Source organism: Takifugu flavidus, chromosome 2 (assembly GCF_003711565.1).
Source record: "Takifugu flavidus isolate HTHZ2018 chromosome 2, ASM371156v2, whole genome shotgun sequence".
In the NCBI taxonomy this organism is placed as follows: Eukaryota; Metazoa; Chordata; class Actinopteri; order Tetraodontiformes; family Tetraodontidae; genus Takifugu; species Takifugu flavidus.
The window spans coordinates 16,753,013-16,775,693 of record NC_079521.1 but is presented as its reverse complement, the minus strand read 5'-3'; the positions used below and the strand labels follow the sequence as shown (position 1 = coordinate 16,775,693).

At 46.1% G+C, this 22,681-nt stretch overlaps 2 protein-coding genes across 8 annotated transcripts; both read left to right on the top strand.

The window, feature by feature from the left end:
• Positions 1–242: 242 nt before the first annotated feature.
• On the top strand, positions 243–13,382 carry trim66 (tripartite motif containing 66). Of its 4 annotated transcripts, XM_057024612.1 has the most exons (19): positions 244–439; positions 2,504–2,715; positions 3,116–3,329; positions 4,712–4,841; positions 5,167–5,283; positions 5,361–5,475; positions 5,720–5,866; positions 6,034–6,151; positions 6,279–6,579; positions 6,733–7,066; positions 8,983–9,186; positions 9,798–9,927; positions 10,022–10,100; positions 10,180–10,345; positions 10,437–11,242; positions 11,318–11,441; positions 11,640–11,714; positions 11,844–11,996; positions 12,076–13,382. In XM_057024612.1, exons 2-19 carry the CDS (start codon positions 2,707–2,709, stop codon positions 12,310–12,312), a joined length of 3,459 nt encoding a protein of 1,152 aa, XP_056880592.1. In that variant the 5' UTR covers positions 244–439; positions 2,504–2,706; the 3' UTR covers positions 12,313–13,382. The 4 variants fall into 4 exon arrangements, with proteins under 4 accessions (XP_056880577.1, XP_056880592.1, XP_056880587.1 ...); XM_057024597.1 differs by having other exon boundaries at positions 243–439; positions 6,279–7,066; XM_057024607.1 differs by having other exon boundaries at positions 245–439; positions 6,279–7,045.
• Positions 13,383–14,206: 824 nt separating this feature from the next.
• stk33 (serine/threonine kinase 33) lies at positions 14,207–22,241 on the top strand. 4 transcript variants are annotated; one of them, XM_057025000.1, is made up of 14 exons: positions 14,207–14,380; positions 16,840–17,031; positions 17,399–17,512; positions 17,644–17,748; positions 17,890–18,028; positions 18,705–18,787; positions 19,247–19,334; positions 19,459–19,540; positions 19,612–19,724; positions 19,800–19,885; positions 19,964–20,036; positions 20,145–20,284; positions 20,496–20,582; positions 20,894–22,241. In XM_057025000.1, exons 2-14 carry the CDS (start codon positions 16,885–16,887, stop codon positions 21,083–21,085), a joined length of 1,449 nt encoding a protein of 482 aa, XP_056880980.1. In that variant the 5' UTR covers positions 14,207–14,380; positions 16,840–16,884; the 3' UTR covers positions 21,086–22,241. The 4 variants fall into 4 exon arrangements, with proteins under 4 accessions (XP_056880980.1, XP_056880979.1, XP_056880981.1 ...); XM_057024999.1 differs by having other exon boundaries at positions 16,834–17,031; XM_057025001.1 differs by having other exon boundaries at positions 14,209–14,380; positions 16,834–17,031; positions 19,465–19,540.
• Positions 22,242–22,681: the final 440 nt, after the last annotated feature.

The window sequence follows — 22,681 nt, the reverse complement described above, 5'->3', positions numbered from 1 at the left end:
ATGTAGTCTGATTACATCTAAAATCCTTTAGAATGCTATCCGGTAACAGGGGGCACAATGAACAAAATGATTCCAGAAATGTTCATTAATCATAATTAAAAAAAAAAAAAAAAAAGAAGCTTCCAAACAAATGAGTCACTCAGCTGTTCACCTTTCATTTCCACGTGAACGCGCGCGCGGCTATTTCTATAAAAATAAGAAAGCATTGTTCTCATCTGCGCATTTCCTGTGCCAAGGTGCCGCAGTACATCCACAGATGCTGCCTCGTCCTCCCGTCCCAACTTTAGTCACACTACAGCTTTGAGAAACGTCAGAAGTGTTGCATGAGACCGGACATAAAATCTCACGATTAACTGCGAGACTTGACATCCCCAAATTTTGGGGAGAGCGTAAAGAGCGGCGGCCGCTGGGGGGGACACTCGGAGCCTGGCGGGTCAAGGTAAAACCAGAAAAACACGCGATGAACTCGGTGCTTTGACATGTGACTGACAGGCCGATAGAAGTTGAGTTGCGGCGAACGCGGCGCCGCTCCGACATCCTCACGCACGCCCGTGTTTACCTGACAGATGCTGCGCACTTAACGAGCGGAATTAATGTGGACGCAGACGCAGTTTGGGGACGCCCCGCGCGCACGTTCGACTTTCTGTGTTGTGATCTTAATCTTAATCCTCGTTTTTGGTCAAGTGCACCTCGACAGGGGCGTAATCTCATGCGCACTTTGTAAACCCTAATCTGGCGCTCAGTGACGCGCTGGATGCGGGGCTGCAGAGGCGCAGGCGGGCTGTGGATGCGGGGGCAGCTCTTCTGCGGGTTGACTGACACGCTCATTGTGGATCAAGTGCAGTCAGACTGACGTGGACGGGTGGATTTAGCCAAACGTCAACGATGCCGGAAGGAAATTCACTGGAATGAGCAGATTTCCTCAGCGTGACGGACCACCCGTTCCTCATGATTTCAAGGATTCGCCGATCATAACGTAATAAAAACGCACAGATAAAAACAAAATCAAACTGCTTATTACCCAGCTACAGACAGTGTAAGATAACGGCAAAGTTTTAGTCTTGTTCGATTCCAGTTATCTGATGAATGTTACTTTTAAAAACGTAAAGGTAGCTCCACAACACCATGTGCACCCCAGAGGTTTGTTGTTTGTTGGAATTTAGAATGCAGCTTCGCCAACCAAAGATCGGATTCAAATCATTTTGTCCATTCTGGGCCAGTAGAAACACATTCAAGCACACTTGGAGGGCACCTGTGCCAATATGGAAGTGGATAATTTACCCGCTATTTTATAAATTAATATGTATGTGTTTATATTATGTGTATATTACATTTGATTTGTGGCACCAGATGATTACAAAATTCAGTTTCATAAGGGTAGTAATTTGTACTATTTGACCAGGGAGATTTATATTTTAAATAATTGTTAATTTTTTAAATTTTTGTTCTTAGATGACACCTACTGAAACCCTTCAGAGACCAAGAGTGGTTAAAAGTAATCCTGCTTTCTGTGTGATCTCATTGCTCGAGCGTTAATAGATGTTACGCCAGGGGGTGCTTTCAGGGGGAGAGATCACTGCGCAGGTTTCTATTTAGGATCTCTTCCCTCCAGACGGCACCCTTTTATGGTGCCTCGGTGCCCTTCTAGCAGGGCAGAAAGTGCCGGTGGAGGGGGTCAGTCTGAGGGATAAATGCTGTGCAGTGGCTCTGGCAGTAAGTGCACAGTTAAAAACATGCGGGGTGGGAAGCGGTTTGACTAATTGTGTGTCAAATTGGGTCTGTGGTGATTGCTCTGGGCTCCTGAGTGAAGCACCCAAGGATGAGAGAGTTGTCAGATTTGTAGGTCAGCCTGCAGGGGTTGTTGTCAGGCAGACTTGTACTCGGCTCCAGATGTGGCAGCACATTGGCGCTGGGATATATTGGATGGCAGGTTGGTGGTAAGCAGACTTGTTGCCTTTGCAGGCACGTGAAGGAGCTTTTCACACTTTCACACGATTCTCCCCCTCGTTTGATTGAGTTAGTGCCGGTTATTTCCTCGTTTCATTTTCCCTGACATGCCAAGTTAAATTGAAAAAAGGAGCTGTAGGAGTGTAACCTATCTGGAGCTCATCAGAGTCTGACCTGCTTTTGGCACACCACGTTAGCGAACGGCCCCCCCGGGACCTGTCCCCTGCTTGTGCTGACTGTAAGAAGAAGGCCACAACCAGCCCAACATAGCCCGGAACCACCTGACAGCTCTTAACCCCGCCTCGTGCTGCCACGGTGACAGAATGTAAAAGTTGCTTACAAAATAAAACTCCTCTCTTCCTCCTTATTTTGGGTCACTTCATTTCAGTCGTCCTTCCTCCATTTTGGAAGGAGCTTCCGGGCATATTTTGCCCTACAAAAAAAATAATTATCTCATCTCTCTAATTCCCAATTATTATGCGCAGGCTTATTTAAAGAAAAAGGATTAGCGAGGAGTGGTTGAATTTGATCGCGATGCTTTTTTCCTCCGCCGCAGTGAAAGGGGAGTCCTGCACATGGATGAACCAGGGGAGGAGAGAGCACAGTGAGGCTGTCAAGACGTCTCCTCTGGGGCCACCTCTCGGCTGCGCTGCTTCCTGCCTCAGGTAGGCGCCTCAGTGCTGCTGCTGAGACACCAGGCTGCTCGCTCCCCTCTGCTCATCCTCCAGCTCCAACAGCGACTCCACTTACAGCTCTGCCATGGAGAAGGTAGGAAGGCTGCTTCAGCTATATTTCAAGCTCATTCTTGCTTCTCAGGAGACAGGATTCTTTTTTTGTTCTGGTCTTCAGGGGCCTCACCCCTCGTTCTCCTTGATATTGTGTTGCTGTCTCTCTTCTCATCCTTGATGTTTTTCAAATTGCTGCTGTGGAAGTAATGTTCGCCCCAAGGGTGTTTTAAAAGCTCAAGTAAATTCAGCCTTCTTATGACTATGATCCTCCATTAAAGTATCTTAGCCTCGCGTGAGAGCAACTTTCTGACGTGACTTCAGCAATGTAGTGCGGCAGAATAAATATTTGTACTTGTCACTCATTTTCTTTTTTTGTCACATGGACATGTTTCTGTACGTTTAATTGTTTTGTTCGGTGGTGGGGGTTGTGTCTTTTGCAGCGCTGCTCCGAGTGCTCAGAGCCCACGCTTGCACAGAGCCTGTGTACACTCTGCAACAAGTGGCTATGCTATCAGTGCACTGACGTGCACCAGCATCAGAGACCCTCTGTCCCCTCTCAGTACTCAGACCTGCACCCACAGCAGAGGACCAGTTCCATCCAGTGTCCTGACCTGCACCAGAAAGGCTCCAGTTCTCTTCCTCCAAATGGACAAGGTATGACATTTGCATGATTCAAAACTATGCTGCCTTGTTTTCAGGCCAGTGTTATCATATCATATCATATCATTCATTTCAGCATAACCTCTGACTCTCTTTTTGTTTGCTGAAAGTCTGCTTTTTTTTCTTATTTATTTTCCCGCAGTGCTCCATTTGTTTGTCAGTCATATCTCAGTATGCGCCATTGCAATGAATAATGCATGGAACTGGAGATGGCTGATAACAGTTCCTGGATATCCCTGTGTTTTATTACACCTCTATTTAACACATGGCCCAGATTCTAAAGTGCTCAAATGATTTCATTTTGGCTAATATTAGTCTATGCTATTTAAAGACTGAGTATGCCTCAAGTATGGAAGCTTTGTTCCCATCTTCTTTTGCATGTCTGGATTGCAGGAGTTGTTGGCGCTGCAGATATTTTATTGCCGTGTGCTTTATTTTGATGCAGTGCTGCTGCTGCTTGCTTTGTGTTGTTGTGAAGACATCTGCGACTGCTGCAGACAGGATGTGGTCGGTCAGATTTTGGTGATGCACAGGCAGCGATGCATAGCTCTCCACCACAAAGACCTGCGGTGGTGTGCAAGCTGGGGTGTGTGTGTATGTGTGTGTATGTGTGTGTGTTGGGGAGGGTGGGGGGGTGTTTAGGGGTTGGTTGATGTGAACTGGCCAGTAAACAGCAGTGTAACTCTGTTCATTGGCCTCACCCACCTATTGTTGGATTGGCAACTAAGAGCCTCTACCGTGACCTATTTAGAAGCGTGTGTGATATCATTGAGTGTGTGTGTGTGTGTGTGTGTGTGTGTGTGTGTGTGTGTGTGTGTGTGTGTGTGACTGCATGAGTGCTGGTGCATCAAAAGCTGTTTGGATAGCACGGAAATACTCTCTACTTACTTCACTTTATGCTTTTTCAAGGCAGCTCATAAGCTCACAACCCTTTTTCGAATGTAGTTCTTTCAGCGATGGTCCTTTTGAATGTTTCATGGGAGGGTAATCCATCACAGTTTACTTTTAACCACCCGCCGCTCCACATCCAGCCCCCTATTTCACAGGCTGCTTTGATTATGCTACTATAAAAACATTACCAATGCTTTTTAGTCAACAGAGATGCAGAAGAACTATTGTTTCTTGTCCTAATGTTGCTTTGCCCATCTTAGCATAGAGGATGTTCATAAAGCCGGACTGGCTGCATATCTGCAACAGAATCGAGCTGCCACCGTAAGTTTAACGAGGCTGGTGTGAAATACATAATGGATGTTCAAACGGTGACATATTTGATGCTGAGGGAGGTGTAGCTCATCAGAAACTCTTATTTGTTGCTCCTCTACCTGTATGCTGACTGCCCCCTCCTGTCCCCTCCCCCCTTCCCGCCTGTCTGTTAGGCCCGGGGTCGTATCCTTGTTCCCTCCTCATGTGCCACTCTCACAGACAGGAGCCCTTGGAGCTGTTTTGTGAGTCATGTGACCTTCTGTGCTGCAGCAGCTGTCACCTGTCCTCCCACAAAAACCACAGGTCAGTCTACAGACACACGCGGCACAAGGACGTTGCACGGAGGGGCTAACCATAGGTTAAAAACTTCATGTGAGCAACAACCCTCCTTACCTGCCCTGTCACTTTTACCACCTGTATCTGCATTCCCTACCCTTGGCCTGCCTGATACCTCATTATGCATTCATGTGATTTTGTTTTCTGGGATGTTTCGCTACAGTAGCTGCCTCTGAGGTCGTCTGCATAATAGCTTTGTCCTTGGGGACATAATATTTAATTCGGGTTCTTTTCCTACCCAAAGACCGAGTTAGTGAACACTTTGACCCGCGTGGATGTGTTGTGTGCTCAGGGTGGTGCAGACGGGGAAGGCCCTCCAGGATCAGCAGTGGCTGTTTGAGAACCTGATGGTTCAGGTGGAGGAGAGGAGGTCTGCTGTGGAGAACAGTGCCAAACAGATAGAAGACAGGTTGGTTTGCACTCACATTCCTATTTATTTGTTACGTTTCTGCTGAGGTCGATGCCTTTATATCCTTTTTTTTGCAGACTTCATGGAGTGAAGATTGCTCACAGGAAGGCAGAAAACCAGATTAAAATGGCAAAGATGATTATGATGAACGAGCTTAACAAACGAGCCAACCTATTAATAGAGCAACTGGAGGTAATTACTTTTCTCTCTTTCTCTTTCCTTCTTATCTTTAAGCCGTCCGGGAATCTACATGCTTGGAATCAGTGATCGCTGCGATGTAATCGGTCCTGAAAGCAACCAAACCAAAGCCAAATGATAATCTGTCAAAGCTGCTTAAGTCAACTCCTCGAGAAGCCCATCCCCATCATCCCGAGGATTTCATCTCAGTGCAGATAATGACACCTAACTGAAAGGTTTTTCTATGGGGTGCCCACAGAAAATCTCGGAGGACTTCCAGCAGGGTCTGGAGGACCAGCTGCAGGGGGCAATAGAGGCATGCAGCCAGCTGGACCACGTCCAGAAGTTCATCACCTGGGCTATGACCCACCACTGCAGAGGCCCGGTGCTCTTCAGCAGGGCCCTGGTATGTTGCCACTGCAGACAACAGATGCCCAGTGTCTTACTGGTGCAAATACAGTCCAGCCATGAAGCGGAATGCCTAATCTACTGATGGCGGCTAACGTCACCAGCATATACAGAATGGACATAGCTGAAGGGACGGGTGACTAAATTTGTGTGCACTTCTCTCAGGTTTCCTTCCAGATGCAACAATTGCTCGATCAGCCACTCAGTTCAGACTCCTGCAGTCCGCTCAAGATCAAGTTCAACTGGGATGCCAGTTACTGGACAAAGCATATTTCCTCCTTTGGTAATTTTTTTTAAATATAAATAACTGCATTTCATGACTCATTTCAAGAGTCATTAGCTTATACTGTATATAGCTTCAACTACGGTTACTTAACCACAGTCTTGATATGAGACTTTGTGTTCCACAGGTCAGTTGACAGTTGAAGGAGGAAACTGCGCCTATCCTCAGGGCCTGGCCTGCTCCAGTATTCTCAGGCCTCAGCCTGTCACCTGCCTGTCTCTGCCGCCCGTGTGCCACCGAGGGCGGGAGCCAGGCTACGGCTACCAGGCCTGCTGTGAGCCTCAGAGGTGCTGCCTGCACGATATCCCCTCCCAGTCGGATCTATCCGGTCTGGACAAAAACCAGATGGATGTGCCCATTTGCAACTCCAGCTGCATTCAGCCTGCCCACATCGCTGCCTCTCTGCACCAGAACCAGCAGCTCCAGAGGTGCTGGGACCGGGAGAACTTATCACAGCTCCATCCCTCTCCGTCACCCGTCCCAGTTCTGGGGCTCGCCTGCAGTCGAGGATCTATGGTCCCACCGCAAGTGGGTCCTCCTCAACCCCAGTCGCTAACTAAGTCTTATCTCTATCATCAAAGCCCGGCAGAACCAGACAGGCCCACACAGTGTACGGGGAAGCTGTCGCCCAGCCCAGACCTGCCCCGAGAACTCACAGCCGCTGAAGCAGAATACATGAATGAAGAGATCTGGGAGGAGACGTGCAGGCTGGAGGAAACCCGCGGACAAACGCTGCGGGCCGACAGCCGAGAGCTTCTGGATGACGTGCTGCAGCAGGACCGCAGGGAGACAGCGGGGAGTCCTGTCCAGCAGCTTCATCCCGCTGCAGAGATGAGACAGGAACAGCAGTGGAGCAGACCCACACAGACGTTGAGAGAGCACAGAGACGGCAGGGTGAGAGACCCAACATCTCACGTAAAGATTATTTAGCATTGTTCAATCATTTCAGCTGATATTATTGACAATACTAGGTCTTGTTAAATACTGCCACAGTAAAATCCACCGGATCACATATTCTATACGGCACATAGATGTTCGACAGACATCAAAGAGAAAATGTGAATATGCAGTCGTCATAACAACATTGCATGCATGCATCACTGAGGGCACTTTATTTGTACGTTGCTGTTGGATTTGACGGATCTAACAAAGCATTACACCAAATTGGTGTGTTTGTTTGAAGCGGTGTATGTTTGTGTGTGTGTGTTCTTGCTTCATATTGAGTCCCAAAGTCCTTATTCTGCTAGCAAAGTGAGGACATTTTGGTTGGTCCTCACAACTTCAAAGGACAGTTTAAGGGTCAAGACTTGGTTTTATGGTTGGGATTAGAATCAGGTTTGGGTTAAGATTAGGATTAAGGGATTGGTTGGGATGGAAGGGTAATACATTATGCTTAGTCCTCACAGAGATAAAAGTAGGATGGGGGTTAGGGTTACCTCAGGTTTTGTTTTTCACATGCTGCTCTGTCAGATCTCTGCTGAGAAAAAAGGAGCAGATGTGGTAAACCACAGAATGCTTCATATGCAGAATTTATCATTTGACTCATGCCCGTTTCCGATGTAGCCCAGGTGTTCAAACCCACTCAAACGAAGAACAAAAGCAGCAAAGCTTACTTAAGAAGCACCAAAGTCAGTGGAGTCAAGTGGATTGCATAAATTTCAACCACTGAGAGAGTATTGAAACAATGTCAGTTCTTGTTTTTGAATTAGCTTTAGACAACAGGAAGTGAAGAAGCATTTCAAGCAAATGCCAGAGTGACGCTGTCCCACACTCAGCCAGCCTGAAAACAGATGGCACAAAAGGAACGTGCTCCCACTTTTAAGATGAAAGGATGACAGGAAAACAAAGCGCTGCTCTGTCAATTAGAGACATGCCGCTCAGAGCGACACTAGATCCAGGAGAACACTGTTCATTACAGTCGCACCAGAGGTTCGAGCTGCTGCCTCTCACCTCTCGGGGCGCGCCGTGCACGTCAGCGGCACACACAGTGATGTAACATATTTGTGTTTTCAAGTCACAGCATCCGAAAAGGACACGAAACCACTTGGGTGCAGTCGTTTATGGACTTAACCTGTCATTAATGAGCCACTGAGGGAATTGGGGGAGCTGCCAGCTCGAGTTCTGTTCTGGTTTTCAGCTCCGAGATAAATTTCTGCGCAGCCCCTTCAGTGGCGATAGAAGGATTAGAGTCCGCTCTCCCCGTGCGTTCTGAATCCTGCGTATTTCTCCCGAGGGGGCGCGGATCAGGTGAGTGTTTTAATCGCAGGGTACTCACACGCCAGCAAACGCTTGTCAGCCCGGGCTGAATATGCATGATGGCGCAGTGGGGGAAAAAAAAAAGAGAGCCAGAGACCTTTTTAAAAACCCCGTGTTAAATGATTTGTCAGCCTCTCCTGCTTACATTAGTGAGAACTTTAAAGGAGCTTTTCAGGACACTCACATCGGTTAAATAGCAATTTGAGGAAGTGAGGCAGAGTGGTAGAGAGTGATTTCCTGTCCTGGTTTAATCAAAGTGCCACACAGCACTCCAACTAGTGAATTTACATATGATAATTGATGCTGTAACCAAACCTGCCACCATCGCAGTAATATATGCAGCCGTGTGGGCCGTCCTCCATGTTCCGAGCAGCACTGAATTAATCCGAGTCCCTGAATAGTGTTTTTGTTTGTTTCGTGTGTGTCTACTCATGTGTGTTTGTGTGACACTCATTTGTTTCCACGTCCCACTGGCGTCTTCTCCCCTTTGTTTTTAATGACATGAAACACGGCGCTGCCTGCATGTGCAGCCGTCTGAGACGCCGCTCCGTTCTCAATGTTTGTATATCTGACAGAGATCCACATCCCTGGAGGTGTCGGTGACAACCTGTGAGCGTGTAGCGAACATGCAGAGCAGCAGGATCAGCCCCGGTTTAGCGTGCACGAGGAGGCGGCGCTCCCAGAGCATCCCGGCAGAACTGGCGGCCCCGTTTGCCGGCCCTCTCTCTGAGAGACCGTCAGGATGCACGCCAGGCAGAGAGACGCGAGATGCAGACGCGGTAAATCAGAACCGGGGGGGGTAACGTTTCGGTCAAAGTAGCAGATCATTTTTTTCCTGTGAGAAATTTCCATCATAAAAGTTGGTTTTGACTGCTTAATATCAGCGTTGATCTGCTTATTTTAATCCTGATTATTTACTCAACTGCTCTGTAGATCATCTCTAAGAGACTTAGGACCTAAACTCATCTAATTAGTTTGGCTTTTCAACCATGAATCATCCAGAAACTTTACTAATCTTCTGTAACTTACAGCCAATTCATTGGTAGACCATCAATGTATCAGCAGATGAAATTAAGGTCAGAGGTCACACAATTGGCATTCTATTTGAACTAATTTAAGCCTCTGGAGGGGCAGGACTTGTGTTCAAGCCCCTCCAAATGGCGCTGGTGATTATGTCTGTCTGGTTGATGTGTCCTGTTTGATCCTAATTTATGTTTGAGGATACTATCTCGGCCATAATAGCTTATTAAATCATAACTTTAAAGTGTGACTGCAGAGATTTTTGATCGCCCCCTGGTGGCAGCCTGCAATACAGACAAGATATGTGACGTGATGATATATGTGATATATCTGTCAGATGAAATTTTGAGAATGATATTTTATTTTCCAGCATGACACTATGGATCCCAGACAGAGGAGAGCTTCTGATGGATTACTCTCTACTGTAAAAGAAAGCTCACGTAGCACAGCGCCCCCTAGAGGTCACCGCTCTCCTTTACAGTCTTACAAGACAGAGCCAGGTACTGCAAATATATAACGTTATCACAATAACTCCCTAGTAAAACAAAAGATAAATATATCATTATCATTGTGGTTATATCTTCATTTTCTTAGATCATTCTTTAACTCACACAAATGAAAAACTTGATCATGATACTAAGGAGAAATGCGGCGTGTCCAGAAACGGCCACAGGTGTGTTGGCTGTCACATCAAAGAGGTGTTCTTGCTGTGTAATGTTCATCTTTAACCGACAGTGTGTGGTATGATTTAGCGCCGTGGCTGTCCAGAAAGACCCGGGAAGGATCAGGGTTCCGGTAGTTTGCCTGGAGCGACTCAAGATACTTGTGTCTCAGTTGCCTCTGCAAGGACGCCGGCAGAGCGACCCTTTACCAGCCAGTGGAACAGAGAAGAGGACCTGGCACGCTGTAGCTCCTCAAGTACATCCTCTTAATCAGCTTTTGTTATTCCTCCATAACAAAGCATGTTGTGGTTAAGAAATAATGCATGTGTCATCTTCATCATCTGCAGGAGGCAGCTGGAGGTGTAAAGAACATGGGGACCACCCGCTCACTCACAGCGCCCCCGTATGGGGTTCGTCAGAAGGAGAATCCCTTGACGACACATTCCACCCCCTCTGGGCCGGTCATCCAAGGGAGGAAAAGCTCACAGGAAGCCACCCGCTCACCCACTGACCTCAAATATGCGCCACAGAGTTTGTCTGTGCTGGAAATGGACTCTGACTCTGATCCCAACACACCCTCAGAAGGAGAAGCAGAAGTTTCTCCAGGCGAGTCGTCCTCTGAGGCCGAACTGGAGCGTCTGGCTGAGGAACAGTCAGTGGCTGCAGGAGGGGCGGAGCCCCGCCCTGGAAATGATACTACAGATTCAGAGCCAAGTTTGGAATACGAGGGAGACCCAGAGTCAGATCCCGGAGCAGGATCAGAGGATGGCCCGGAGGTGGAATCGGGAGAGTCAGACGTCCAGCCCGACTACCAGGTAGAGACCGACTCTGAAGCCCCGCCCCCAGACTCTCAGGGCTCTGTGGAGTCTGAGCTAGACGTCGAGTCAGAGCTGGAGCTGGCGACGGATGAACCACAGCCGCTCCGTTCCGACCTGGAAGAGGACTCCCACGAGGGCCCTGGTCAGAGGTCGCTCCTGATGGCTAACCCCATCGCTCAGAGAGGCCCGGAGGAATTCCAGTCTGATGACACAGAAATGGAGAGCGAGGACTTCTGCGCCGTGTGTCTGATCGGTGGCGACCTGCTGTGCTGCGACCGCTGTCCAAAAGTCTTCCACCTGTCCTGTCATGTCCCGCCTCTGCTGAGCTTCCCCTCGTACGTATGGCCTGACACTAACACACACACGCAGCTTTTGCTGTGTGTTTATTCCTGTTTGTGTGTCTGCTGCAGGGGCGACTGGGTCTGCAGCCTCTGCCGGGACTCCGTGCTGCCAGAGGTCGAGTACGACTGTGAGAATGAAAGAACATCTGGAGAGCACGCGCACAGCCAGGGGCTGCCTGCCTGCGACCAAAGAGTAGGTCACATCGGGCAAAACGCCACTAATGAGAATTTGTCAGTTGAACTATGCTGATTTGAAGACTAAATAAAAGAACAATTTGAGGGCTTTGTTGTTTTGAATGTGGCCCGTTCATTATGCTTTTTCCACAGTCTTTTAAGTTAAATCTCATATCTTTCTGACCTGCTGGATTCAGAATACTGACTGTCTTTGTAGAAATGCGAGCGGCTGACCCTCCTGATCCTCAGCAACATCCTGAGTGCCCCCTTCCATGAACCCGTCAGTCCACTGGTGAGGAACAAACACCCATATGCCACAGCTTTATTATTTACTATCATCCAGGTTTGGCAGTCACCACACGTCACTGTCCTAATCGGATCCAACTGGGTTCTTGAGTGTGTAACGGTGTGTTTCATGCAGGCTCGCCATTACTACCAGATCATCAAGAGGCCCATGGACCTGTCGGTGATCAGGGCCAAGCTCAACAAGAGGAACAGTCAACATTATCACTCACCGGACCAGTTTATTGCCGATGTCTCTCTAATGTTCCGCAATTGTGCCAAGTTCAATTATGTAGGTAGAACATTAAGATGTGTTCAGGTCCAGTCTGCAGTGTCTACTAATATTAACAGTTCTCTCTCTCTCCTCGCAGCCCGACTCAGAGGTGGCCCAGGCGGGCCGGAGTCTGGAGGTGTTCTTCCTCTCCCAGCTCAGAGAGGTGTTTCCAGACAGAGCGTTCCCTGTGGCCGAGGACGATTCCGACAGCGACGAGTACGACGAGGCCTACAGGGCAGCAGTTGGCGGGTTCCCCTGGCCCGAGAGGAGGGAGCAGTGCCACAGGAAGAGGAAGAGGAGAAATTCCCTCAAGTCCAGAAGACACCACTTCTAAAACCATGCGAAAGGAACGCAAAAGTAGACTTGGTTTAGGTGGTCTGCAGGTTATTCTGTCATATAAAAGTAGCCCTGAGATCATAGTGCACTCGTGCCACGGCAGCTGAACATGCTGAATCAATATTGAAATACTATAAGATCGTTAAGATAATTATATAGGATGAAAATGACAAATTCAACGTTTTTTCTTAAATGTCTTCTGCACTAAGTTGTAGCAATGCTGCAGTTGTATAATAGTTTGACAGTTGAGGGGTTGTGATTAGAAAGTTCATGCTGTAATTATGCACTGATCACGGATAGTAAAAGAATGCTGATAGCTGTACAGAGGACGGGGATATTTAACAGGCTCACACATTATAGAGACTTTATACACAGCACTTTGAAACTTCCATACATATTTAACGTGTTGTTAAGCATGTTAATGCTCAACTGTATAGATTTTTTTCTATATTTTTTCATTTTATTTACAATCCAACTTAACATATCATAGGTTTTATTATTGATATAATTCATTTTTAATGTTTTCTTATGGACCAGTACAGAATGTGAGTAAATCCAGTGTTAGAAATAAGCAGGATGTGGGTGTTTTCATCGGTGCTGGAGGAATTAAAGGTTTTTTTCTATTATAATTGAACATATAACTTTGCTGTTACACCAGTTTCTTTAAATAATAAAATATCTCAGGATAATAAGTGTGCAACTGATAATATTGAGTTTCGGTTATATATAGAAATGTCTTACTGTTTGTAAAGCAGCATTGTTGTGGTTTTATAATGTCTGCTGTAGGGAGTTCCCTCTTGAATATAAATATTCTTTACGTGCTTCCCCAGTTTAAGATTGCATCTAGGAGTTGTTCAGAATAACTATATAGAATAATCATCTGTACACTTATTGCTCAGTGTCATGAATAGTGGACCTACAGCATATCAGCTATTACATGCTTTAAAACCAATCAGTGTTGAATGATATTAGTCTTAAGATACAGTAACTTCTGTTTCACTTTTACTGTAACGCTCATCAGTAAATGCACTTACTATATACTGCTACCAATAAAAATAACATGTAAGAGCCTGCGTTCATCTGCATTTCTTGACTAGTTGTGTCTTGTGAATTTATATATATATATTTATATTCTTTGTTTCATTCATCATACAAAGTGTCGCGGACTCAAATTACTTTGAGTTTGTTTGGAATCAATAATCAACATATTTTACTGAATACTCAATATTAATTTTACAGGCTGGGTTGCTTTTACAGAATCATAGTTTGCAGGAGGGTATATGATTTCAGACCTTTTCACTTCTGACCTAAATTAATTAGCCTGTTGGCCCCCTCTGAGCAGTCAGGCACCACAGTAATTACAGCAATCATTGTTTCATGGATTGATTTAACTCACTTCATGCTGTGCTCATTGCCTCATGCCATTAAGGCTTTGTGCATTTCTATTTACTGGGCTGAACTCTTAACTTTAATTAAAGTTGGTGAACATTTAATTAATACCATTAAATGCTTTCTACTAAACAAACAGACAATGGATTTGGTTTTTGTACAATAATCCATGTTTAGAACACCAAGTATTTATACCACACAAACGCGCGCGCGCACGCACGCACGCACGCACACACACACACACACACACACACACACACACACCACACACACACACACACACACACACACACAATTTTACTTATTTGCTGTGAAGAAAAGACATGTGTAGGACAATATTGTCCACTAGATGGAGACAAGGACCACGATAAACTTTGGCCGCCGTTGAGAAAAAAAGTGACTTTTATCTTTCAAAGAAAAAAAACACAGGAAATAAAACCCTTATTAATCAGTTGTAATAGCCAAACAACATTCAAACGTTGTCATGTCATCATCAGTAACGCGTCAACTAGTTGCCGTCTTTTGTTGATAGTTATCCAAACCGGGAGGGTATTCATGCTGTATTATTAACCAGCACCTCATTTACTCATTGAGCCTCTTCGGCCCCCGTAGTCGGTCACGGAAAAAGTTTGGAGGTGATTAGCGACTTTGAGAATTAAACCTACATCTTTCTGCAGGTAGGACTGTTGCTTTGCTGTCAATATTTATTACAACTTCGTGAATGCATCGTTTATGATTACTTTCCACAACAGTACGTTGTAATGTTTATGGCTGCTCGGTTTCGTTGTCATGACAACGCGTGCTACCTAGCTCTGTCAGCTAGTTAGCTGCTGCGAGGAAGTTAATTTTACGTTTGTTTTTTTTGTGTTTTTTTTATATCTTTGCTAAGGAGGTTGTGTGACAATCGGCGTCTGTCTATAAACAAAATAACTCGAAATGTTATGAAATGATTTGAATTAAATTTGTGTGGTCAAATTAAATAGACTAATAAACGTTATATAACATACGTCATAGTGCACTGTTTTTAATTAGGGCACTAAAATGCCTCTCTAATAACTTTCTTAGCTAATTGGATTAATTACAGCATAGCTGCATCATCTGTTTAATGCTAACTGTTTCAATAATAGCTCTACGGATTATAAACCATCCAGTAACTTTTTACTGAAATGGTGTTGAGCCACTTGGTTGCTAACCTTGCATAAACATGCTTGGTTTTATAAAGTGCCCACATTTACCTCCACCAAGAGGTGAAGAGGTCTGTCTGCCTGTCTGTCTGTCTGCCTGTCTGTCTGTCTGCCTGTCTGCCTGCCTGCCTGCCTGCCTGCCTGTCTGCCTGCCTGCCTGCCTGCCTGCCTGTCTGCCTGCCTGCCTGCCTGCCTGTCTGTCTGTCTGTCTGTCTGCCCGTCTGCCTGCCTGTCTGTCTGCCTGCCTGTCTGCCTGCCTGCCTGCCTGCCTGCCTGCCTGCCTGTCTGCCTGCCTGCCTGCCTGTCTGTCTGTCTGTCTGCCTGCCTCAGAATAGCTTGAAAAGTTAGATTTTAATTTTCAGGAAAATGTTGACAGATTAAATTTTACTGATGCTCTGAGTCCAAGTGGACTTTGACCTTTCAATTATCAAAGTATTATAAGCACGCACGCATGCACGCATGCACGCACACGCGCGCGCGCACACACACACACACACACACACACGCCACTAATCTATGGGTGTAAGTCACAACATTGTGGAGAAAGCAGCTGCTTGGCGGAGGTCTTTTTTCCTTGTTGTGCGCTGTGACATGAACGCACAGAGTTGTGTTTGGGTTTGTCACCATTCCATTTGTTCTTGTTTCTGCTATGGCCCACATTTTTATAGATGTCTGCCCTCCCAGCTTCCCAGGGCTGAGCCCAGCAAGGGCAGAGATTAGCCTTAACCAGGATTAAACCAATGAGAAAATTTGAATTTATTGGGCCTTATCTTTTAGCAACATGTGGAGCGCTCTGAGCAAATGGTAGAATTGGCTCTTTGCTTCCTTTTAGCAAAGCATGTTTTCCTGCCAATAGACACTTATCTAACATGACCATTGGACACAGAAGGAATTCTTGGAGGGGCCTTTAAAATGATTTGTTTATACGGGAAACAACATGAATAACTTGCTTGTATCTATGCAGGAAGGCAGCTGCAACTTTAGATTCTCCTTTTTGACAGCATTTCCAATCCACCAGCTTTCAGATACGATAAAATGTGATTCTGCTTCGAGCTTTAATAACTGAACATTGATAATTGTGCATTGAGAGCTTTGATAATCTTCTGGTATAATATTAGGATTCACCTCCCAACTTAGTAAAGTAGACGGCTGTGTATTTGCATTCTAAACATGCAATTTCCTGCCTCATCAGGTAATGTAATTCCACGCTTCATTAGGACTGTGACGTTTATCATTTGTCATCAAAGCCGAGCTGTCAATAGATGATTAAGTTTCACATGCAGAAAATGTACTTTTTGGTCTCTTGTAGTTTACATTTTAATTGCACTGGCAGGATTGGGCTTGTTTGATTTTTTAGGCCTCGTGGTTTCTGACAGTGAGAGGCACCGGAGCCTGAGAACAGAGCCGCTGAGCCCAAATATAACCCAAAACGAAGATTCTTCCTTTAAAAGCAGCCGCTCCTCCCTCCAAACGGGACCCCTCACCTCACCCTGACCCCGACAGAACCGCTCTTTTGTCCCTGGGCCCCACCTCTGGCTGGGGACACCTCAGGTGCACGGCGCTCTCCCTCCTGGGCCTTTCCCTCTCTTTCTCCAGTGTTCACATCCCTCTGTCACCCTTAAATGAGCTGTGATTGAACTGATTGGGATTTCCAGAGGCCGTCACAGTCGTTTTGATTTGAGAGCAGACGGGAGATAACGGGAGAGGCAGGGTGTTGTGAGGGCACCGTCGGGAGTAAAGTAATGTGTCGGAGCCCAGAGGTTAAGGATACCACTTCCTTGTTAATAATTATTGGCTGTGCACGTGGTGGATCCACTTCATCGCTCCCAATCATCTTTGGATAACTGCTTTACATTTAATTTAGTTTTAGAGACTTAGATTTATTTTGTCCAGGGGAAAAATGTGCTCGCAGTTCAAAGATGTCTTTTCTCGTCTTTCACCTGGAGATGCAGCGATCCAACGCGCGTTCTGCACCCATATAGGACGTCCTCTGGCCCATGTTTCAGGTGGGACCGCGACGCCGGATGACGCTGGAAGATGCGAGTGGATTCGACATGGCGACCACGCGGAGAAACAGGGACAAACTGGACAAACCGGACGGGGATATACCTTTAAAACGCCTCAACGGCGACGATGACATTAAGGTATGGGCCACACTAAAGCATCTGCACCATCAACCCTCACTCAGCAACCCCCCCATTGGGGAGTTTTACTGCTCCCCACTAAAGCCGGAGCAGCCAGTGCTCAGCCTTGCATGCACACAGATAATGATCAAGTTAATTAGACCTGAGATTGAACGAAGTGCAGCAGCAACTTAATCATTTGTAACTTGATTAGAAATAGCATATTCTCCGCCTCTGGAGGCCTGGAAACTTCTTGAAATTAGGATGCGCTTTGGAATTCGGGCCATGAGAGAGGATGTAAAGTCTTTATAGGCAAAACATCTGTCTGTGAGTGACACTGAGCAGGGGTACATTACAACTCTATTAATGTTTTCTTTGTATTTCATAGAGAATTTATCATTTTGGAAGGAAATTAGGTCAAGGTGGCTTCGGAGTTGTTTATGAAGCCACCCACATTGAGACGCAGACAAAATGGGCTATTAAAGAGATTTGCAGACCAGAGGTAAGTGTGTTTTAGCATCCCCCTGGGAAGCCTGAGTTTTAATGTGCCAGAGTAATAAAAGAATTTAATGGGTGAAAAGAAAGACGTGGTAAAAGAAAAAAACCCACCAGCTGTGCTTTCTGTTAATTTAGGCAGGAAGTTGGAAAGTGAAGATGCTGGAACACGAAATTAACATCCTCAAACAAGTAAATCATGCTCACATAATCCATCTGCAGGAGGTCTACAACACCTCTAAGGTGAGCACGGCAGCACTTAATTAGGCTAATGAAGAGGCTGAACCGCAGTGTGTGTGTGATGCACGCCAGATATGATAATCCATTACTTAGATAAGCACACAAATTGATTATATATTGAGGCTGATTATCTTTTGTTCGGAGATGATTTATCTGGTTACCGAGCTGTGTGTCGGGGGCGAGCTGAAGCAGCTGCTACTGCAGAGAAACTTCTTCACCGAGGACGAGACAAAGCACATCATCTGTTGCCTGGCTGACGCTGTCGACTACCTCCATAAAAGAAGTAAATCTACACATTTACATTTCAAAGCTAGCAACAGGCATCTTAATCCTAGCTGGAATTCTTGCTCGACAATGTCCTCCAGTGATCGTAATCCTCCCATTGTTGCCGACAGATGTCTGTGGCAGCTAATACAACTCTAATCAGAAAGTGCGCAGTTAAAGTGTTTGTTCACTTAACAACTTCAGCAGAGCTGGTATAGACCTGCGATGTAAATCTGCTTTGGGTGATGCCGTTTGCTTTTTAATGGTGAAATCTGTGGTTGCAGCTAATGTGGGACATTGTCTAGTAATGAGGCATCATTACATGCGGCTAATGACTAATTTGCAACAACCTAGTGAGCAATACTGATTAATAGCTGCGCTCTCACATGGAAAGTCCCTGTGTGCTCGTTCTCCTCACCTTCACAGAGAACGGCGATCCTGCCGAAGTGGTCGGGACCGTTCGTCCCCCACGTTAGATTTGGCCGAGTCTAAATGTTCCTGCTGTCTTTTGTTAGCTTTGGCTGTTTCAAGCATCAGACCTTCCCTGAGCATTAATGTACATTTTCATCGTGATGTTTCTCAGCCATCCGTCTTAGCACGTAGCTTCGCACACCAACTTTAATTAAAACATTTTTTTTTTTTCAAGTAAATGTATTTCTCTGGCTTCCAACAATATAATGTGCTCCTCCTCGCAGATATAGTGCACAGGGACTTGAAACTCGAGAACATTCTCGTGAAAAATTCCATTGTGGACAATAATGACAAGATTAACATCAAGGTAAGATGGTGAGACAAACCGTGAAACGTTCCGCCGGCACCTCTTATCCATGCTCTGTCAAAACGGGCTCCTTTTCCTTCCTGCCTATATCTCCTCTAGACATACCTTGAAATCCTAACTCGTTATGTCAGACGCACTCTAGTCTCCTGTTATGGTGCACCTTTTTAAAGAGAGACTTCTTTAATCAAATTACCAGCAGTGCACGGCATGGTGCACTGACGACAGGCCGACCAAAGCAGATGCCCAGCGTGTGAACTAAAGCAGCAGGAATTTTCCAGCCTGCCTTGTCTCATCATTACAGGCCGAGACACAAATATGCAGTATATATGTTGTGAATAGGGTTCGCTCACATTGCTGCAGTAGATTTCCGTCCAAACCTACTCTAATCAGGAATTTAACAGCGGTTCCGTCAACATGAATCATTTGTTTCACTTTTTTTCTCGTCTTTCTTCCGCCTAGGTGACAGACTTTGGTTTATCAGTGCAGACTAACGGATTAGGGATCGACCACATACTGACGGAGTCCTGTGGCACACTTACCTATATGGGTAAGACATTATAGTCCTCACAGGATGCTAAATACGTATCTTTTGACCGGCGGTGGCGCTGTGCACCAAGGTTGTAGGAGGCTAATGTCCGGTACCGAAAACCTCACTTTTGAGCATGTCTGAGTTTCAGCGCCTGAAATCATGAGCGGCCGAGGTTACAGCCACTGGTGTGACGTGTGGAGCATGGGGGTCATTATATATTGGCTGTAAGTAGTTAGACGAAGACCGTAGACATACAGACGTACCGTGCATGTGTCTGATGGGTTTGTGCATGCAGGCTGTGTGGAGAGCCCCCATTTGTTTCTAAAACAAAGAGTAAACTGCTTGAGGAAATTACAGAAAAGGGGCTCAGATTTAAGCAAAGTGTCTGGGCCACGACCAGCGACGCAGGTAATTCTCATGTTAAATCAATCCGACAAGCAGGTTTTCTTGTCCTACAGCAAAGTAAAATACCTGCCTCCACAGCGAAAAAGGTACTGACCTGTCTCCTGGATGTGGATCCTTCTTATCGCATGTCTCCTTCCCAGCTGCTAGAAAACCCCTGGATCACCGTGAGATTTGTTCCAGACACTTCTGTTCACGTTACAGTGGTCAGACGGTAACTGCTCCTGTGCTGCTTTGTCCTCCAGGGTGACACCGGCGTGCCCTCTACGCCGTGCAACGTGCTGGAGATGATGCGTCAACACCTGGAAGAGAAAGACAGTAAGATGCTCAGTCAGGCCTGTAGTGTTTGAGGACACAGGACAAAACCATGTGGATGGTAGGAGAGATGAGCTAACGCTGCGTTGGGTCTAAAACTGTCTGCTACAGGTGCACAGACTCTGGAGGACTCGTCTCTGTCCTCCTCTGAGGAAACATCTCACGTGTCCGAGGACAGTGGAGCAGTCTCAGCAGAGAGTAACCACGCTAAGTTCAGTTCTGGGATGGACAGCAGCTTCTCCAACACCACGGTAACGCATCCGTTTACACTTCACTAGCTTGGGTTTCTTTCTTCAGCCGCATTGTTGCATGAGTTTTTAATGTCAGTTTACTGTTCAAGGGTCACTTTAACAACCCAAAAATATGACAAAATAACACACTCCCTGCAGGTATACGGTAATAGATCATCACAGAGTCCAGCTGTTGATCTCTTCTCTTTATTTCTTTACATCTGGAATGAAGACAGCAAAAGGTGGTCACAGGCTTCAGCAGAACAAATTCGCTAACAGCTCTAAACCATCAGTGCCACCTCAGGCCAACCCCAGACAGGTTTATGCAGCCTTTAAACTCAGCTGAAACACTTTGTTTTATATACTTTCTGCAGGAGATGATATAAACCATCTAATAAATGTTATATTGTGTCAATGTGTATAGATAATGTTCATGTAGAATTAATGCAAACAATCCTGGTGCCAAAATCCCTTTGTGGCCTTAACAGGCTATCATATTCCATCACCACTAGATGGTGCCAAATCTACCTGTTAGACGATTGTGGGAAAGGTGTGACTGTGCAGCAGTAAATAAATACATGTAAAATTGGATCCAGTCATGTGAAATGCCTGTAAATCTGATCTCCACAGTGTCCTCCTGGAGTGAAGCTACCCGCAGACCCTGGTGTAAAGAGGTGCGCCGGTACAGGACAGAAAACAGCCCCCTGCGTCAGGAAAGTGTCCAAAAGACCATCTACCTCTTGTAAAACAAAGAGTGAAGCACACAAAGCCTCCACCATGGCTAAGAGCAACACTCCCAAACAACAGAACGAAAGACCCTGAGAGGGAAGACAGCAGCCTGATGTGGTAACTCCATTTTAGGGCTGATCTTCGTCTAGATACTGAAAACATGATGAAAGCGATGTGAATGATGCAACCTGGCCAACTTGACAAACTGGTAACAACCACTTGTAGATGACCTTGTTGAACAGAAATAGTGTGAAACTACAGGCAGGGACATGGATGCTGCTGCTGCACAGGGTGTGAGGTGTGTGTGTGAGTGTGTGTGTGTGTGTGTGTGTGTGTGTGCGTGTGTGTTAGCTTTAGTTTTAATTTCCTCACAGAAGTAGCTTTTAATCGATGGAACAGGCCAGTCAAACAAGATGTGAAAATACCTGAAACAGCTGCATCTGAGGGTCCAGATCAGCTGTGGTTTGTGCCAAAGAAAAGATAAATTAATAGAGATTAAACAGCCGTCCTGAGCTAAAACTGTGATCTGGTGATGCGATAATCGCTCTGTGCACTTTAAAAAACAACGACACCAGATTTAAATCCCAAACTGCAAAATCTGCCAAATATCGTAGCGCAGACAAACCGTCGCTGTTTAACTTCAAAGTGCGGGATATTCTCCCGGATAACACCTAACAACACCAAAGTTAGCGTCAGGGGATTTTCTTTTCTTTTTCTTTTTCTTTTTCTCCCTCCTGACCTCTCAATTCCAAAATGGCCCGTGTGCAGCGGCTGCACCCACTCGGTGTCAGAACAGAAAGACTGTCACACAGGCTGGTTACGCTCCATCTGAATGCAGAGGATTGGGAGCGAGGGCAGCCACGGCTCTAATCTCGTTTGGAGGCCATTGAAAGCAGTAGGAGCTACTTTGAGGGCACTGCCATTCAAGCACAGGTTTTTCTGCTGTCGAGAGAATAATCCCCAGCATAGATATAACATTAAAGTAGCCAAGCATAACACAGAGAGGCTGAATTTCAAATCCGGACATTTGCATCTCGAAGTGAATGAGTGCCAACAACGGGGCTCCGTGTTCACGCTCAGGCTCTGTTTTAGTGCGCCTGCGTGTTGTTTAAGGCATTTCAGGGAAGTTTTCAGGGTCAAACGTGCTTCACGTTCTCTCCACACACACACGCCGATCGCCGTCGCCTAATCTGGCGAGTAGAAAAACACAGAATGTCGCGATTTGTGGTTAATAAAGTTGAAAGAACAAGTTTGCCTGGCGTTGCTTTGATGTGAGTTTTCTGGTTGCTGGGGAAGTCAATCTGAACAGAGAGCCCGCCCCCCCCCCATCCCTAAAATGTGCTACCTAGTTTTGTGTGAGGAATGCTGAGTCGCTGCTCATTAAAACGGTGACATCCGTGTAATGCGTCGCTCATTAGCGTGTGCCGTATTTAATGTCGTGGCGGTCTTTTCACAGGAGCGGCGGTTTTGTCTCTGTCTGCCATTTTACATCTGTGCGGTGACAGAACCGGAGCAGGGATTTCACCATATGGCCGTCGCCGCTGTGATTAATTACGAGATGAATGAAAGTCTTCAAATTGATTTGTGCACGCAGAGTGTGCAGCAAAAAAAAAAAGGAAAAGACTGGAGGTGGCATTTAAAGAGAAAAATCCATCGGAAAGATAATAAAGAAGGATCTTCGGCTCGATG

Bases quoted from the DNA above. Each gene is read 5' to 3' on its own strand.
- trim66 (XM_057024597.1), top strand. The intron at 4,842-5,166 runs GTCAGTCTACAG...TTGTGTGCTCAG, and splicing joins TCCTCCCACAAAAACCACAG to GGTGGTGCAGACGGGGAAGG. The intron at 5,476-5,719 runs GTAATTACTTTT...GGGTGCCCACAG, and splicing joins TATTAATAGAGCAACTGGAG to AAAATCTCGGAGGACTTCCA.
- stk33 (XM_057025000.1), top strand. From the start codon at position 16,885: ATGTTTCAGGTGGGACCGCGACGCCGGATGACGCTGGAAGATGCGAGT. The intron at 17,513-17,643 runs GTAAGTGTGTTT...CTGTTAATTTAG, and splicing joins AAGAGATTTGCAGACCAGAG to GCAGGAAGTTGGAAAGTGAA. The intron at 19,335-19,458 runs GTAAGACATTAT...AGCATGTCTGAG, and splicing joins TGGCACACTTACCTATATGG to TTTCAGCGCCTGAAATCATG.